An 18,869-nucleotide genomic window follows, 5' to 3' on the forward strand; every position below is an offset into this window, starting at 1 on the left:
AAGGCAGAAGGATCACTGGACCCCAGCAGGTCGAGGCTGCGGTGACCGGGAGCGGCCACTGCACTCCAGTCTGGGTGACAGAGTGAGACTCCAACTCAAAAAAAAAAAAAAGACTTAATAGGCTAAGAGATATAAGCAGTATATATGACAAAAAATGATCACTTTCCATTTTATGGTGAGAACTTCTACAAATCAACACGAAAGACAAACCATTGCTTAAATGGGCAAATGATATAAACACAAAATGTAAAGAAGAAACTCCAGTGGTCCATGAACATATAATAATAAATTTAATCTCAGTAGCAATAAAGGAAATGGAAACAATAACTAGCTAGGTGTGGTTGCACGTGCCTGTAGTCCTAGCTACTTGGAAGGCTGAGGAAGGAGGATCACTTTAGCCTAGGAGTTCGAGACTACAGTGAGCTCTGATCATACTGCTGCACTCCAGCTTGGGTAAAAAAGGGAGAACCTGCCTTTAAAAAGTAATAAATAAATAAATATGTAAAATATTATGACCAGCCTTACTTATAAAGCACATATGTAGGCACATCATATTTATCATTTAATGTATCAAAAATGACTGCCTACTGAGTTCTAGGCATGTCAGTAGGTTCTGGGCATTCTACAATGAACCAAAGAGGCAGATACTATTTTTCAGGTGAAGTAAACAATTAAAAAACAACAACTAATATATTGAGCTGTTGATGCTAAATGCTATAGAAAAAAATAAGACAAGGTAAAAGGCACAGAGAGTACTTGGGCATGGTTGTTTATACTGGATGGTCAAATAAAAATTCACTGACAATGTCATAGTTGAGCTGAAATTTGTAAGAAATACAGGAGTGAGACACGTGGATATATGACCGGAACAGGAATTCTAAGACCTGAGATGGCAGCACACTTGTTGTGCTGAAGGAGCAGTGTGACTGGTGCTGAGGGGTCACCGAGGAGAGTTGTTACCTTTGAAGTGAGAGCTTCCTGGGGAAGACAATGGATTCAGAACTCCCTTTTAGGCCCATGAGACTGAGCTAAATGTAAAGCCAGTGCGTGATTTTTGAGCATAGACGTGAAATGTTCTGTCTGGTGCTTTAAGATCATTCTGGCTGCAGGATAGAGAATGGTCTGAAAGACAGTAAGAATTGAAGATTGGAGCCTGGTTCAGAGGTTATTGCAAAACTTCAGGCTAGAAATGAAGATGAATTGCGACAGGATGGTATTGATGGAGAAAGTGAAATGTGATCAGACTCCAAGGGCAAAGGACAGTCAGAGAATGGAATTACCAATTGTTGTGAAAAGGAACAATGGGAGAAGCAGGTGGAGGAGGCAGGCTGTTACGTTGCAAATTCCTTAGACAGACAAGTGTGATGTAAGTTAGTGATTGGAGGTTTAAGCCAGGAATTCAGGGAGGTTACGCAAACTAGAATTATATACTAGTGTGTAAGTCATCAGGTGGTGTTTGAATGGTATTTAGAGTCATGAGACCAAATGAGGTCACATAAGTGCAGCAGTTCTCATATTTTATACTCAAAAGCTATGTTTATGTGGATTTAATCTCTTGGTATCTACTGTGTAAGAGATTTTACATATTTGGACTATATCTACATATTTTTATCATACTAGGAATTAAAACAAGTATATTTAAAGCAGAAGAGTACACAAGCACTTTTTAACTAAACATCAAGTAACTATATCATTTTGTCTCTAGCAAATTTTACTACATTTTTATAAGAGAAAGAGAGGAAAGAAGACAAATAATGCCTTAGTATTAGTGAAATAATTTTGTCTGCTATATGCATAATGCAAAGTTATCAAGGTCTTTCAGGAAACTCTGGACTAACCTTTGAGAATCATGACTTAGTGAGTAAACTAATATATAGGTATATTGAAAAGTGCTTAGCCAAGTATTGATCTTTGATGGATTCTTATAGAGATTTATGATCATTTTCTTAAAACTTGATGAGTTTTCTGGCTCAATGCATGGCAAACTAATATGGTATACAAAATTCTTAAGCTCTGAGAAGTTTACATATCGTATGCTTCTTTTCTTTGGACACTATAAAATGCCAGTTTGTAAAGTACTCATTGAAATAAAGAAGCTTATGGTGTCATGTGTTGCACAATTAGGCATGTGATATTTACTATTGCTGTTCAGATTCACAAATGTGAAATCATTACAGTGAGGGCTCACATCATTTAAGTAATGACAAATATCCATCATCATAATTGTAAATAGCAGTATCTGTAGCTTGAGACTCTTCAACCTCAGAGTCCACAACATTTGTGTCTTTACATTCTCTGTAGCATCTAGTACAGTGTAAGACTGAAGCTAGAGTCAATTGTAAAAACAATTAAATTAAATGAGCAAAATAAATAGGCATATGGTTCTTGGATTCAAAAACATGTTCACTTAAATAAAAACACAGGTTATATAATTCAAGTTTCTACAGTTGAAGAATAAAACAATGATTCCAAATGTGAAAATACTAATTAATATTTACAGGATATCTTTTGGTGTTTTTAAAATTATTTTAAAAATAATTTTAAAGCTTAAGAACATTCTGAATAGTAGAGTTCTAAAATACAATAGAATTGCAAAGTAAGAATGCTATTAGCTTGAAATTGTCCTAAGTATCTGCCTCTCAGTTTGGATAAAAATTATGAGTGTTTGAAAGTCATATTTCCATATCTATTTGCAGTCATTCAGTCTTTCAGTAAATTTGACCTTAATAAAGATACTGTAAAAGCACATTTTTTCCTCATCAATAAATTTACTGAGTTATGTAATGAATGTTATGATGGAGGAATACATAGTAAACTGAAACAATACAGAAAGTAACATTTATGTCAACATTTTGAATTATTTGTCTTCTTCTTCAATATATTTGAGGAACATATGGGGAGGGCGTTATGCCAAAAAATGTATATACATTTTAAGAGATGTTATCTATGTTTTACTTTTTGAAGTTGAATTAAATTACAGTCACAATGTGTAGTGTAACATTTGCTCAATGGTGCTTCCACCATTTTCTTTGAATTTCCTGCCTGTTGCAGAGTGATGTTAGCATTCATTTGATTAATGCCATTTTTTGAGTAAACATCATATTTAAAATGTGTATATATTTTTTGGCATCCCCTGTACATTCCATCAGTTACAGTGATGTCAGTGTCTATTATCATTTAAGGGAGCCTGTGCATGGGTGAGGAAAGGTGGAGGGAGACAGAACTGTTGGAAAATAACAGAAAATACAACCTTGGGGAGGTTGGTCTGAGCCCTGGAGTCTCTTGAGCAGAGTCATGCGAGACCTATAGAAGGATGGCTGATTCCCTGAGGATTTTTCACCAAGAGAACTTTCTAGGTTTTTTTGTTGTTTGCTTTGTTTGTATCTACTTGTTTGCATCTGGTACATTTGCTCTGAAAGTTCACTCTCCTCCTTCCTCTACTACTTTTTTGTGACGGGAAAGGGTAGCGATAGAAAAAACAAGTGCTAGTGTCTGCCTATGTGAAAATGGGTATCTTGTCAACCTCTTGAGGCCAGAAGAATTTTGTTTCCTCTGTCAGTTACAGTTTCACAGGAAGCTGAGGGAGAGGACCACATTTAATGATGGATTGTTTGGGATGGATTCTCCCCTATCATGATTCATTCACTGGGAGGAACATGTCAATGTGCTCTTCTGTGTCTCTTCTCTCTTTCTGTTCAGAAAATGTCAGTTCTGTAAAGGTCATAAGCTTAATCAATTAATTATGGATTCCAGAGATCAGCTTATTTATAAATGGTCTTCATACTTTATGAGCAAGTGTTTGCATTGTTTAGCTGGAGACACCGAAATTCTTTTGCTCTATGTAGTTAGTTTCTTCAACATATGTATCTTTTTTTAAATTTTTAAATTTTTATTTTTTTTTGAGTTGTTTTATTTAAAGTTGCAGTTACTTAACTGTTGAAAAAAATTTGCTTTCTGTTAGTCTGAAATCAGCACAGGAAAAAGAAATACAAAATGAATCAGTTTGTCAAATATGAATTACTGTACCAGGAATGTGTATCTAGCACATTGAAAATAACCCTTTTCCTCTTTCTACTTTATTCCCTAGGAAATATTTAATTGGAACTGAAATGCAGTCTGCTTATATAATACAAGCACATTATATCTAAATGTAAATAAATCACAAGTTAAACACTCTTCATAATAAAGATAAGGCTGGAAATACTCTTACAAAAAAGGTTTTTTTGAAACTTTTTGAAACCATGTCCTTAGCCTCAGGTTTGCAAACCAAATAAAAGACAATCATTTCTCATTTTGATTATTTTCAAATGTGTTTTGTTTCTTCTTTTAAATTCTTTCCTAGTGTGCACTGGTATGTGAATGTACAGCCCCAGAGAGTGTGAGCGGAAAAGATAACTTACCTTTTTTGAATGCAGGTATGTAACTTGGTTTCGGATATTTATATTATTTTCACATAAAAATAAAGTTTAATTTCCTGTGACCTCAACACTGAGCCTGGGCTACATTTTCAAAGTCATTTGTGAAACTTAATGAATGAACTGGTAAGTCATGGGTAGCCATCAGAATGGGAGCACACTGTACAATAACAGAGGAAGGATATAGAAATATGTTAGCTATATAGCAAGACAAACACAGTCATGTGTTGCACAATGATGTTTGTCATTATACAAACCACATGCATGACAGTGATGATCACGGAACTAAAACATTCCTATTGCCTTGTGACATCTCGATGATCCTGACCCTGTTGGAGGCCTAAGCTAATATATGTATTTTTTACTTCGTTTTTAAGAAAAAAGTTTGAAAGGTAGAAAGATAAAAAAATATAAAATAACTTTTAGAATAAGGTTATAAAAATATTTTTGCATAGTTGTGTAATGTGTTTTAAGCTAGGTGTTATTATGAGAAAAAAGTTAAGAAAAATTTTTAAAAGTTTATAATATAAGAAAAGTTATGGTACTCTAAGGTTAATTTATCACTGAAGAAAGGAAATTTTTTTTTTTTTGAGTTGGAGTCTCACTCTATCGTCCAGACTGGAGTGCAGTGGCCGCTCCCGGCCACCGCAGCCTCGACCAGCTGGGCTCCGGCGATCCTTCTGCCTCAGCCTTCCAAGTAGCCGGAATTACAGGCATGTGCCATCACGCCCAGCTGATGAAAGGAAAATTTTTAAATATAAATTTATTGTCGCCTATGTGTACAGTGCTTATAAAGTCTATAATATAGTATTGTCCAAGTCCTTCACATTTACTAACCACTTACTCACTGACTCACCCAGAGAAAGATTCTAGTTCTGCAAGCTGCATTCATGGTAAGTGCTCTATAGAAGTGTACTCTTTTTTTCTTTTCTTTTTTCTTTTTTTGAGTTAGTGTCTTACTCCATTGCCCAGACTGGAGTGCAGTGACATGCTCATGGCCACCCCAGCTTCTACCCGCTGGGCTCTGGAGATCCTTCTGCTCAGCCTTCTAAGTAGCCGGAACTACACCTCGCTAATTTTTTTTTGTTTATTTTTTGTAGAGACAAGGTCTTACCATGTTGCCTGGGCTGGTCTCGAACCTGCGGGCCCAGGCAATCCACCTGCCTCCCCCTCATCCCATCCCAAAGTACTAGGATGACAGGCTGGGCCTAGTGTACTCTTTTGTATCTTTTATACCATATCTTTCCATACTAGTTCTATCTAAATATACAAATACTTACCATTGTGTTACGATTGCCTGTAGCACACGGTATGGAAACATGCCATATGGGTTTGAGCATAGGAGCAATGGACTCTTTAGTCCAGATGTGTAGTACGCTATACCATCAAGGTTTACGTAAATATTTTCTACAGTGTTCACATGATGAAATCATCTAAGGATGCGTTTCTCAGAATGTGTCCCTATCATTATGTGATGTGTGACTGTAAGTTGCTTTTTGCTTTTAGCTATTGAATTGTGTATTATCTGAAACAAGAAACACAAGACAGTCTAAGTCATCGAAATGGTGAAGCTCATATTTATTTTGACTTCCTAATTATACAATTCATAAAATAAAATTGTTCAGACAATAGGTACAGGGATTCAGTCCGAAAGATTCCTGACCACATGCATACATTTTTGGGAGTGTATACATGTACCGTGTTGTTCATAGTAATATATTTGTATTTCAACAGGGTACTGATCTGTGGATTAAATGTGTTTATGAGTACAATTGAGACATATGGTACAGTTAAAATAGATGTGATAATATGAATATGTAAAATCCTGTAACATTTTTAAATTGTAATGAGACTTGTATGACCATTGAGGGTATAAATAATGACTACTGTTAAATAATGACTACAGTCATAACAATGTGCTAAATGCTTTATATGCCTTGCTTCAGCCGATTCTCTGACATGTGCTGTGAGGAGGATACTATTGTTATCCACACTTTACAGATGTGGCAGTTGTTCAAGGTCACCTACCTAGTAAATAGCAGGACAAGGATTTAAACCCAGTTTTGATTTCAATGTCTTTGCTCTTACTGGACTGTGGTATTACTAAGAAGACATTAATTAATAGGTTGGTGTCACAGAAAAATGCCTAACTCTTTTTTTTTCTAGCTCCGTCATGTTGTACATTTAAGTAGTGACATAGATAGCATAATAATCAGATTAATGAATAATGCAGAACTTCAAGGCCTTACTAATATATAACCCCTAAATTATCAGCAACTTTTCCTTGCAGGAGGCAGCCAATAATAGGAATGGAGAAGGGAGGGCACCCTTGGGCTATGTTTAAATACACAGAGAAATAAAATATTCAGTTTAATTGAGAAATATGTTTAAAAAGTCAAATCTACTTACACAGAATAAGGGATTATACCAAAGAACAGCCGCTTCTCAGCCTATGACCAAATAGCATTGGATTTTTGTTTGTTTCTTTGTCTTTATTAAAGATTTAATATCAGGAGGTATTATTAAACCATGTTTTAAAGGTTCTACCCAGAAAGCTAGATCAGCTGTACATCATAAATAAAGCACCTGATGAATTTCCCTGTAAAGTATTATCAAAGGGTCCTCCTCGCATTTATTTTCCAACTGAAAGTTGATTAAACCTTTAGTTCTTTACTTCAATATTCAATATATTCATAGTCCACAACCTATTTATTTTACTAAATATCATTTTTGCAAAATAAATTTGAGTGGGGTGTTAAGTTCATGTTAACTATACTTTGACTCAGGCGATCACCAAAATAATTTATACTATAAATTATGTCAATTTTTAACAATTTGCTTATATGAATCTTTAACTTTTTATACACTCAAAAATAAATGCCATTTTAAGATATTGATTGGTTAAGTATAAATTTCAAGAAGAAAGAGAAAAATTACTCTTGAAACAAGCAAATCTGTTACCTAAGGAAGAAGAGACAAAGAGAACACACTGAAAAATAAAAATCTGCACCTTCTAATACTTGTGTCAAAAAACCTGTAAGGCACGATGAGTCTTGGAAGCCATATTAACACTTCCAGACAACTAGGGTGTTGTTTATTATGCATAAATTATAGTATGACAAAGATAACTGACATGAAATTGATGGGAGCAGCTGCATTCTGCAATTTAAGTATACTTAGTAGAGTGAAAATGATCAATTATTGTTTTTTCTTTTTGTGGAGGTGACCATTTTGGTGGTGATAGTTGGCTTAATTCTGAAAATAAGGTAACCCGAAGGAACACTGTGAAACTAGGATACTTGCCACAATTTTTTTTTTAATTTTATATTAAAGGAAGTCAGACTAAATGAAAGCCAAATGCTCTAAAGTCTAGATTTTTAAAAAAAGTATTAAAAATACAACTAAACACTATTCATAAAATGTTTCTGTTCAGAATTTAAAAGCGCTTTGTGCAGGTATAGAATATGTATGACTTTGGCCTGTGTGTACCCTTATCTTTTGTTCTATTTATTCATCTATCTAAATTCAGCAACTTTGGAATTAATCCTTCGTATTCCCATGTGGTATTTAAAAAAAAAATCTGCAGGCAAAGGGAGCTATTGACATTCTTCTCAAGTCTTTGTATTAATGTATTAGATGGAACTTGCCAGTCTCAAGTGAGTTATGAAGTACTTATTGAGTGAGTGGGAGAGAATGTCATATCTCATATCCGCTCTTCACTACTCCATTTACATCTCTAGAGGTTTCATTTATAAATCAGGAAATTCACTTATCTATTGTAAAACTAAGAAGAAAAAAGCTCTTTTCCATAAGGTCTTACTCTTTTCATGGCCTTGCAAGTTGAATGTGTATATTGGGAGTCTGGGGAGTTGAGTGTGGAAGGAGAGAAAGAATGAAGAGTAGTGGGGCAAAATTTACAATTCCACAAGAAATATATATGGGACCCCAAACAAGGCGCACCAGAAGACACAGTAAGCATTAGATATGTGAAGCTCTTATTTAGTTTGACTTTCTAATCACATAACTCATAAAGTTGCTAAAACAGTAGGCTTACCTCTTTAATGATTTGCTTTTTAAGCAAAATCATACCAAGCAAGCCAAAATGATTTGATATTGGGAGTGGAGTAGGAAGGGGAATAGGGGAAGTTAATTTTGACTGCAGCTGGCAAGGTCTCTCACATGGTCATGGAGTTTGGTATCCTTACTAAGTCATCAACTGAGGCAACTTGTCTGCAGCTGAACAATAATAAGTGGGTTCTTGTCATTTCAACAGAAAAGTGCTGGATGGGCTCTCAAAGAACTGGTGTCAAAGCCTAGGTTTGTTAACCAGCAACGTGACCCTGATAGTTCAGCTTCTTTGCATATCAGATTTTTTTTAAATGACCAAATTAAACTGAATAATTTTTGAATTTCAAATGCTTGAAGTTAGTAGTACAGTTTAGTTTTTCCTTTTTAGAAACATTTCATTCAAAGATTCATTTTAATAAGTTTTACAAGGAGGCACATATAAAATCTTTGTCATTTACAGTTGTCTTTCTCAGGAGTTATCCTTTACAGTTAAAAAGCCTGCAGGAGATAAAACTTTTAAAACATTTGTGAAGACAATTCTCTCTAGCTTTCTTAATTTTTCCAATTTTCTTCCTCCTGAAATTGTAATTCTACAGAGTACTTCAGCCCATGGGCTCATATTACCATACCAAATCTGAGGAGCTAATGGGTCCCATCACAAAGTTTTTATTATTATCCCATTTAGAGTGAATTTCCCCTGTCAGCATTAGATCTGATTTTTTTATTTGTATTTTTTAGTTGAATTCCATACTTCTTGAGTCATTAAATTGTCCTTTATATTTAAAGACCATTTCTGTGCTATATATTAATGTGCATACTGTCTTGCACATTCTGAGATGGTTTATCTGTCAGCAATGATTTCCATGACTGTGCGAGTTGGAACCTAGACAAAGATGAGGAGAATGCGCAGCTATTAGTCATAAATATGTGCAGTTTGCCCTTCTATTTGGAGAACTTATTGGTGTTTGTACTTCCTGCTTCACAGATGAACCGTACCTTTCTCAAAATAGACCCACTTAGCTTTAATTCTTTTTCCCAAAATGGTGTCAAATTGTCTACTACTGTAGCTCTGCAGAAGATGCTAGATGCAAACTACTTAAAAAGAAGAAATATTGCTTCTCTTTATTTTTTCTTCTATTTACAGTATATCTTTTAGATTAACAGGCACCAGACTTTTAAATCCTGTAATTTGAATTCCACATCATTTAGCATGAACCCTTTCCCATTGATCTAAACATCTCCCAGCAGTTAGAACTTGGTCAATATTTTATTGGTTAAAGAAAAATCATTATAAGAGGCCAGGCATTGTGGCTTATGCCTGTAATCTCAGCATTTTGAAAGACCAAGGTGGGAAGATTGCTTGAGCCTAGGAGTTCAAGACTAGCCGAAGCAACATAGCCAGACCTCATCTCTCCAAAAAATAAATAAATAAAATAATTAGCTAGGTGTAGTGGTATGCACCTGTAGTCCTGGCTTCTCAGGAGACTGACTGGAAGGATGACCTGAGTCCAGGAGGTCGAGGATGCAGTGAGTCATCTTGCCACTACACTCCAGTCTGGGTGACAGAGTGAGACCCTGACTTAAAAGTGTGTATATATGTATATGTAAATTATAAAAAACAAAAATTTTTACCCTGCTAAATGTGCACCTGAGATCCCAAGAGAACCAAGCAAGACAGCTGACTTCCCTATGAGGCCCTTTAGACAAAGGTGATTCCTAAGCTTAAACACATATACATAGGAGAGTGGGGAAGCGCAGGTGGGGGTGGGGTGGGGAGGATGAGGGGAGGCAGAGGGGGAGGGGGAGGGAGGGAGAAAGGTCTCATGGGAAACAGGTTTCAAATATTGAGGGACTTGGAGTCAATGCACTCACAGACACCATCTAAAAGGAAAAATACCCAGAACCAACCTGATGTTGGAATGGGGTCGTCAGCAGCCAGCGAGGCATCTTTCTGGTGATGTACAACATACAGCCATCCTGTAAGTAGAAGATGCCTAGGGCAGCAACTGCAGCCAGGCTTGGAGGGGAATACATTCTTTACCTCTTGAACACAGTGAGGGGTTCCCATACCAGAATACAATCATGCTTGTCAAATGACAGACAACAAGTGAATCTTCTTTGAATTTATGCTTCAGGTAACAGAAAACCCACAGTTATTCTTTCTGTGTGAAAGACATTCACATTTAATTATTTAGATTTAGAATAAAATATTTTATTAGTTTCCTTAAAAATTACCAACAAACTCCCATTTAAATTTTTTTTTCTGCCTCATATAGCGCCATGGATTTTAATTGCTTTTCACAATACCACACAACTGAGCTAAATATTGAGATAACTTTCTCCTCACTACCACCCCCATCCAAAGCAATGAGTGATTCAGAATATGTTAAGAGATGTCTAAGCTTCCTCCGTACTCATTTTGAGTCCTGATGAATTCCAGCCAAAAAGGAAATTTTCAGTTTTTCCTTTTCATTTATGCAGTACTAAATCTACTCTCCTATCAAATGTCAGATGATAGTCATTTTATAGTAACAAAGATATCTTTTCTTCATATGGCTCAAATAGATGTTGTGCTTGGGTGTATAACTTTCTGATATTAAAAAAAAAATGGTGGCCATTTGGCTTGTTGCATTGTTCCTTGATCCTTTTTACTTTCTTACTGGATTTCTTTGCCATTAGCTGTTTTAACAAATGCGATGCAATCCACCCACTTTACTTTTCATGGGGAATTTTCAACATTTTAATTACTGTGTACTAATAGAGAATTTAATTTAGAGTGTTAATTAAGTTCAAATGTTAGAGTGAATTTCACTGTCTAATAACCAGTGGAACCACCTCTTAGACACCTTTAAATGCTTCAACTATCTTTATGTTATAAGTCCATGTATCTCCTTCCCTGCCCACCTCAGGTAAACTAGAAGCAAAATATTAAAGGCAGGAAGATGATAACATCAAAAAGTTAACATGTTGTGGATGAATGTGGTTTCAACTGTAGTTAATCATCCTGACGCCTGTGCTCTTCCCCGGAGTGGGGTTCTTAATTATGTCTTTCCTCTTACATTTTTTATTCTCTCAATTTACATAATTGTTGGTGCTGTACCTGTTCTCTTCACAGAAAGATAACGAGGGGAAACATCTAAAACAAGGTCTAAGTTCACTGTTCTAGGCACAGGAGGAAAACAGAGAACAAGGAAAACTGCATGGCTCCCTGCGACCTCCTTTTTCCAAAGCTCACATTCCCCTGGGAGACATGGACCAGTAAACACACTACTGTAGTAACATTGGTAAGAAGCATGGTAGAGATGAAGGGATGCAACAAAAAGGAGAGATGCCTATATAGAGGGAGACAGTGGAGGCTAAGGAAGGCTTCCTGGAGGAGGTGATAACTGGCCTAAGATTATAGAATGATGACATGTAGCTAGGAAAGGGGGAAGTTCCTGTGAGGCACAGAAAGAGGCATGTTGGCAAGAAACAACTTGAGGATAGTTGTAAACCACAGGTTGTTCCAGATTTCTCAGCATGAAATAGGGGCCAACTTCTTGCTTTCCTAGTTGTTCCCTTCACTGACTGAAACAGAATGAACAGAGCTGAAGCAAGTCCTTTTTCTGACCACCTGAGATCTAAAATCCAAATTCTACATATGAAATTCACCAACTGTCACCCACTGGAGACAGGTATTACTTTTATGTTTTATTAGGGCATCTGTCATAGTTTTTCTTAATTTTGGCCTTCAGTTGAAGATGGAAGGCCAAGAGCTTGTGGGTTGGGTTGGATTGAGGATATCTCTTTGCTATATTTTTCAGCTGTTCTCACGCTTTTCTTACCTTCTCTTTTCTGTAGCTATGTTCACAACAGTGTTTTTGTCATCTTTGTTTAGGTTTTTCAGTTCTCATCCAATGTTGGAAAGAGCCAACTTGCATTGATTGTGTATATAATCTAAGACATCTTCAAATACAAAAGAGGGTGTGTCAGCATCTAATTGGTTTACGAAGACATCCTTAGAAAGTATAATGTAGCTTTTGGAGAATAGACAATATAGGTGCATTCAATTGAATAATTAAACAATTAAGCAACTGCATAATTAAAACTACAGAATGAATGGATTTTCTGCAAGAATCTACGCTATCTTAAAATAATGATTTTGCAAGGTCTGAAGCCAATAAAGTGAGATTCATTTAAATATGTAACTTCTACCACTTCCTGAAATCAAGAAAGTGTGTGAAGATAATCACAGATTAGCTTCATTTGGAAAAATGTACAAAAGATAAACCTGGTGAAGGAAGTGTTGCAGTGTTTTCTTTTTTCTTTTCTTTTTGAGGTGAGGTCTCACCTTGTCACTCAGGGCTCGGGCAATCTTCCTGCCACAGCCTCCTGAGTAGCTGGGATTACAGGTGCATGCCACCATGGCCAGCTAATATTTTTTTTCTTGTAGAGAGGCGGGTCTTGCAATGTTGCCTAGGCTGGTCTCGAACTCCTGGGCTTAAGCAATTCTCCCACTTCAGCCTCCCAAAGTGCTGGGATTACAGGCATGAGCCTATGCTCGATTGCGTTTTAGCTTTTTAATTATCTCCTGGACCCTGAATTTGTATTTCCAAAAAGTCCTTTGTCCAATCAACTGCTGATATTCCTAGTACACTTTTGTTTACAGAAAGAGAAAAGAGAAAACCATCCCTCTGATGTCTCTCTGGTTTATCTTTTCTGCCCCAGGTTGCTTGAACAACAGTCCTTTTTATTTGTGTTGGCTTTGTTAAATATTTCCTTGGCATCTTTACTTTGGATAATTCAGAACTGCAGCAGTTTGACTTTCACAGTTGCTGAATGCCATGGAGAAGCAGGTGGCATGCTACCTTGTTAAATGTCCCTATTACAGAGCTGGGAGAGACACTATAGAAATTTGAGTTGTGCTGCAATTTTAAAGGAAAAAAAAATCTGTCATTTACTTTATGTTCAGCTAAGAGGGTGGTCCTCAAGGGGAATGTATCAATCAAGATTCAGACCAGTTCAGAGCTTTGTTCTCATTAAGTCATCACAATACCATGATACGGTTCAAAATATCTCAACTGCTTTTCTTTTGGTAGAATCTGTCATATGATATTTTTTAAGCCATTGTTTTGACAAAAGCGGTGAAAAAATGAAGATGATAATATACACAGGACTGGCTTTCTTTAAAAAGAACTGATAATAGGTGTTACGTAGTTATGGTTGCTGGGAGAAGCCTGTTGTGTGGTCAGAAGAACATCTCCTACATGATGCTCTAGTGGAGTACCAGAGCTGAATACCATTTACACAGTCATTTGCTGATTTACACAGCTGGTGTCTGTGTGAGCAGCGTGTGTATCTCTGCTATAGGGAGAGTCAGCAGTGCTGCTGGATCAAATTTGGTTGAAACATGAACCCCACTTTATCTATATTGAGATCCTGACAAATATACACAATTTAGTACTAATATTTGGAGACCTATGTGTCTCAAAAGATCAGAACCCATAACATAAAAGTTAGATAGGACACACTATTGGGACCATTTTTGCATGATTAAGTTGCCTGACTTAAAATTATTTGTCCCAAGTGTTTTCTTTAAAAACAGCAGCATTTCTATAGAGTCCTTAAATGATGTGTATCTAGTGGTCAGAGGCGAGTTCTGAAGCTCATTAATCAAACTGCCCTTGATTTCTGCCCCAGCTACTTTAACAAAGATTTATATTTAGAACACGTTGAAGAGGATTAAAGTGAAAATAATAAAACCAAAAGTTGAAGGACTTGTTTTGGGATCAACAGAGAAAATGAAGAAGTATATTTTGTGACATAATTCAAACACAACTTTTCTAAAAAATAAATAATGTGCCTAAAAACAAGAAAAATCCAAGGATTTTTAACCAGGACTTGGAAGATACAAAGATTCCGTGCATTCTTGAAAAACAAACAAACAAAAAGAGGTTAAAAAGCAACACCTATAATGAGTATAGATAAACCAAGTAACTGAATATTTATATATGTTACTAAGGAACAATTTGGAAATTGCAGAGATTGAGATTTTGTGTTACCATGAAATGATGCATTCACATTTCTAACCATTTAATCTTATATCCTTCAAACATTGTTACTTTAAAAATGAATGACATTTCTATTTTCTTTCATTGACTGTAAGTTTTTATATTTCAGATGAAAGAAAATAAATATATTGAGCTCTATGTACATATCTATGATATATGCTGATAAAATTTAAAGATCATGCTTATATTCAAAAGATCATCTTTTTGGGCACACAACTCTGCATTTTGAAGTACAGGGTTTTCTCTTATACTGGAAATAGTCTTACTGCCTTCTGGCTTCTATTGGTGCTGTTGAAAATGAGCACTCTCTTGGGAGGGGGTATGTATGTGTCCTAGAAGATTTATATCTGATGGTTGAAGAATGGGACCTTTTTAATCAAGATGCCTGATGTGGTACCAATTTTGATTGTGATAATGTCCGGAGTGTATCTTTGAGAATGAATGATTGTGGAGGAATGGAGGAATAGTTCCTCATTTTAATATTCAGGAAGATAATATGTTTAACCAAGTAGTGAATCAGGTGTGGTGGTCCTACAGACCCTAAAATTTGGAAGGGCATTTTCCCCTGTACGTTGAGAAGATTTGTCTCAGATACCATGATCAGCATTATTCAAAGCCTTACATTCACTTCAATATCAACTCTGATTTTTAATCAACTTCATTAGTAAACTGGAGCCAACCAATCACAGGTCCTTGACTGACTCTGGTGACCGACTTGGTATTTTATTGCCCATTAAGCTTTGGTGTATAAGTGTGACAAAGGAAACAAATCAAAATAAAATTCTGTCCTGAAATAGATGACTTGGAACTGTGGTGTGAGTGCTGGCTTCATGAATAAGTGTCAAATATTATCTTCATATCTGACTGTTTACTCTTTTTCTGGATCTTTAAAAATTCTTGGTTACCTGACCTTGTTGATTCTCCCTAATCACTGCCCACTTACTCTAATTTCAGTTTTTTTACAGTCTCACTGCCTTGCTTCTGAAATATGTGGTTTCAGGAAAGTGTTTAATTGACTCACTGGCACTAAAGTATGCACAATATTTGAGTTTTAATAGATCTTAAGCCAAAAGAACGAAACTTTCTGCTATTTAAAACATAAATTTTTAGTAGTAGGGTCTTCTGAAACTTCTGAAATAGCCCAACAGCTTGTCACTTGCCATTTAAGTAGGTAAAGTTGACTAAAAGTGATCAAATGAAATTCAGATATATATTTGTTCAAAGCATATATTATCTGTATTTAAATTTTCATTTATCTTTATAAATGCATATGCTTTATAAAACCTTTATAAGAGAAAAGAATCAATAGTAAGTTAGAACACCACTGTAGATGTGTTTATGAACTGGAGTTTGATGTATATTTAAAAAAAAATTTAACAAGGGCACTATGTTCCAGAAGCTGCTGAAAAAATAAGATATGAAAATAAAAGTCTGGGAAGCTCAAATACATGAATGGATCCTGATGAAAGACAAATTTTTGGTCAAATAAATATTAGAATGCTACACTGATTAGTAACTTTGTTAATTGAGCTTTACCTAATGTGTATTTGCTAATAACTTAATTATTACCTTTTACTATTTTTTTCCAGTGTTAAGGAACCCAGTGTGTAAATTATATAGATTTCCCACATCTGACAACAAGTGGATGCGAATCCGGGAGCAGATGTCAGAGAGTGTACTTTCTTTTCATATTCCTAAGGAATTGATTTCCCTTCACATAAAAGAAGATTTGTGCAGGTAAGAGAAAATAATGTAGTTCATTAATTATTTATTTTTATGTCATTTAAAATTGTTTCAATTGACAAATAAAAGGTTGTGTATATATCATGGGAACCATGTTTTGAAATATGTATACATTGTGAAATGACTAAATTGAGCTGATTAACATATGCATGACCTCACATGCTTGTCATAATTTTTTTTCCTCTGAAACATTTTTTTTTTCTGAAGGTATGATGATAACATAAAAATCTAGCCCTGCACTGTTCACTGTAGTGGCTAATAGCCCACTGTGGCTATTGATCACTTGGAATATGACAAGTCCAAATTAAGATGTTATATAAGTGTCACATGTACACCAGATCTTGAATTCTTAGTGCGCACTTGTGTGCACTCGTATGTGTGTGGCGCACACACACAATACACACATGCACACATAAACAGAGATGATTTAATAATAAAATGTTAACATTTTGAATATATTGGGGATAAATGAAGTATATTATTAAAACTATCCTCACTTGTTTTTTTATATTTACTTTTTAAAAATGGCTGCTAGAAAATTTAAAATTACATATGTGATTTTTCATTTGTGGTTTGAGCTGTATATCTCTGAGGACAGCTTGTTATCTAGTCAGTATCTTGCACTTTGACTTTGGAGCAACTCTTGTGTCTTATGTGGATACTCTTTCTGTAAGTGATTTCAAATGGACTCTTCTTTGGTCTTCTCATTCATAGCAAAGCTTTCAGATATTTATCAGTCTAAAAAATTGACATTATGATAAAATTTGCTATGCTAATAGACAGTATTATGCAACAAAATTAAATCAGCTGCTATAATAAGGCTAAAGGATTTGAGAACTGATTAGTTGCTAAGAATATCTCTGAACCATGACTAATCAAACAATGTGTTTCTCTGGCTTTTAAACAGATCTCTAATAAATTTAAAAATGCTCATACTACTTTACAGCAAATCTCAGACCCTAAATCTCACAAAATTAGCACTTTTAAATACAGCTAACATTAACATAATTGCTGAAATAGACCTTTTAACAAAATACTATGTTATTACACTATATCCTCTATTTAACATAACTAATTTTAGAATAATATTTTGGAGTTGAAAAATCTTAGTTAAGGGATCATTAATGCAATTTTATTTAAAAATGTAGCAAGCTATTGAGAAAGTAAAGAGAAAGCCCCTTCTTATGCCCCAGTCTGTCTTTTGTTTAGAAGCATCTTAAAGAATAAATAGCTGTCTTTCTATATCGCGTCTGTTCCTTTGAGTCTTCCACAGTGCTTTCTTCAATACCCACCTCCATTCCTACTCCCACTGATACTCCTCTGTCTCCATCCATTCTTTGAAAATAAATCTGAGGTGGACATCATGGGTAGGGAGTTAGGAGAAAGAGACTGTGAAGCTATTTAATTCTGCTAGGCACAGCTACTGTGTTTACTGTTGTTCTAACACATCAAAGGGTTGTCCACCTACCCTTTTCTCTTCCCTTTCTTTGTATTTCTTTCTTTTTTTTCATATGCATTCACAGCAAGGAAAAAAAAGGAACAATACTTCCAAGTAGGAAGTACATTACCGAAGAAGAAAATCATATTTTAATTCCACAAAACAAAATAATAAGGAAATCTGATACATTCTGAAGATTGGCTAGAGACTGTGATGACTGAGCCATATACCTTTGGCTTTCTCTGACACTTTTTGGGGGTATAAATCTCCCTTTATTAGAATTTGTTGAGGGAAACAGTAGGGCTGAAGAAAGTTTGGTTGTTCCCAGGCTTTGGTATTCCAAAGATCTGGAAGGACTGATACAAGATGGCCAATATTCTATGTTGCCTGGTAAGATTTTTTCCCCCCAAAAAACCACAAAGACCATAATTTCATAAAAAGAGAGGACATTTTAGCCCCCAGAAATAAAGAAGAAGAAAAAGAATTTGGTTTAAAAACAATTGACAACAAATTTTAAAATGTTATGTAGAAAAGGAGATTTAAAAATCATTCTGAAGACACCGAAGAGAAATAGGAAAAAAAATTGTAGGAAAATTGACTAGATATCTCAGTAGAGTATAAAAAGATATGGTTATTATGAAACAGAATCAGAAATCCATAGAAATGGAACCATCTAAAGGGAATGGGTAAAAATGAAAAGGATAATGGCATAGATAATGAAATTATATAATACAGCAGTCAAGCTAATCCACAGAGCCAGCAGGAAAAAAAAATTGATTTTACAAAATTATGCCTAAATGTGGAATACAAACAGGGTAAGTTCTTCCCAAATGCTAAGCAAAGGTGAAAAAAAGTTCAAACAGGTAAGAGAGAAGATATTAGATATATAGACAAAGAGTTGGAAACTACTAAATAATTTTAAGTGTTCTTGAAGAAGAACAGTTCATACAAAAGCTTGATAGAAAACTGTGAAAGATTGCTGAATCTACAGTTATTGTTGTTTTTTTTCCTTGCACATGCTAAAATCAAGCTAGTATTATACTTCTCTGTGGAACTAAATGGCAGAACCCAATGGAACAATATCTACTGATTTCTGAGAGGAAAAGGCTGCGACCTTACATTATTGTTAGGTTATAAATTTTTTATAAATGAAGG

General features: G+C 35.2%; 1 protein-coding gene across 1 annotated transcript in view; it reads left to right on the forward strand.

Annotated features, from left to right (window-relative positions):
• Window positions 1-18,869, forward strand: part of INPP4B (inositol polyphosphate-4-phosphatase type II B) — a 433,157-nt gene that overhangs the window by 207,473 nt on the left and 206,815 nt on the right. The window contains exons 9-10 of the mRNA XM_008060793.1: window positions 4,343-4,415; window positions 16,123-16,270. Of these exons, the coding sequence (XP_008058984.1) occupies window positions 4,343-4,415; window positions 16,123-16,270 (221 nt within the window). The remainder of the gene's footprint in view (window positions 1-4,342; window positions 4,416-16,122; window positions 16,271-18,869) is intronic.

The sequence above is a fragment of the Carlito syrichta genome, unplaced genomic scaffold, assembly GCF_000164805.1.
Source record: "Carlito syrichta isolate Samal-C Ts95f unplaced genomic scaffold, Tarsius_syrichta-2.0.1 Scaffold304734, whole genome shotgun sequence".
Lineage (NCBI taxonomy): Eukaryota > Metazoa > Chordata > Mammalia > Primates > Tarsiidae > Carlito > Carlito syrichta.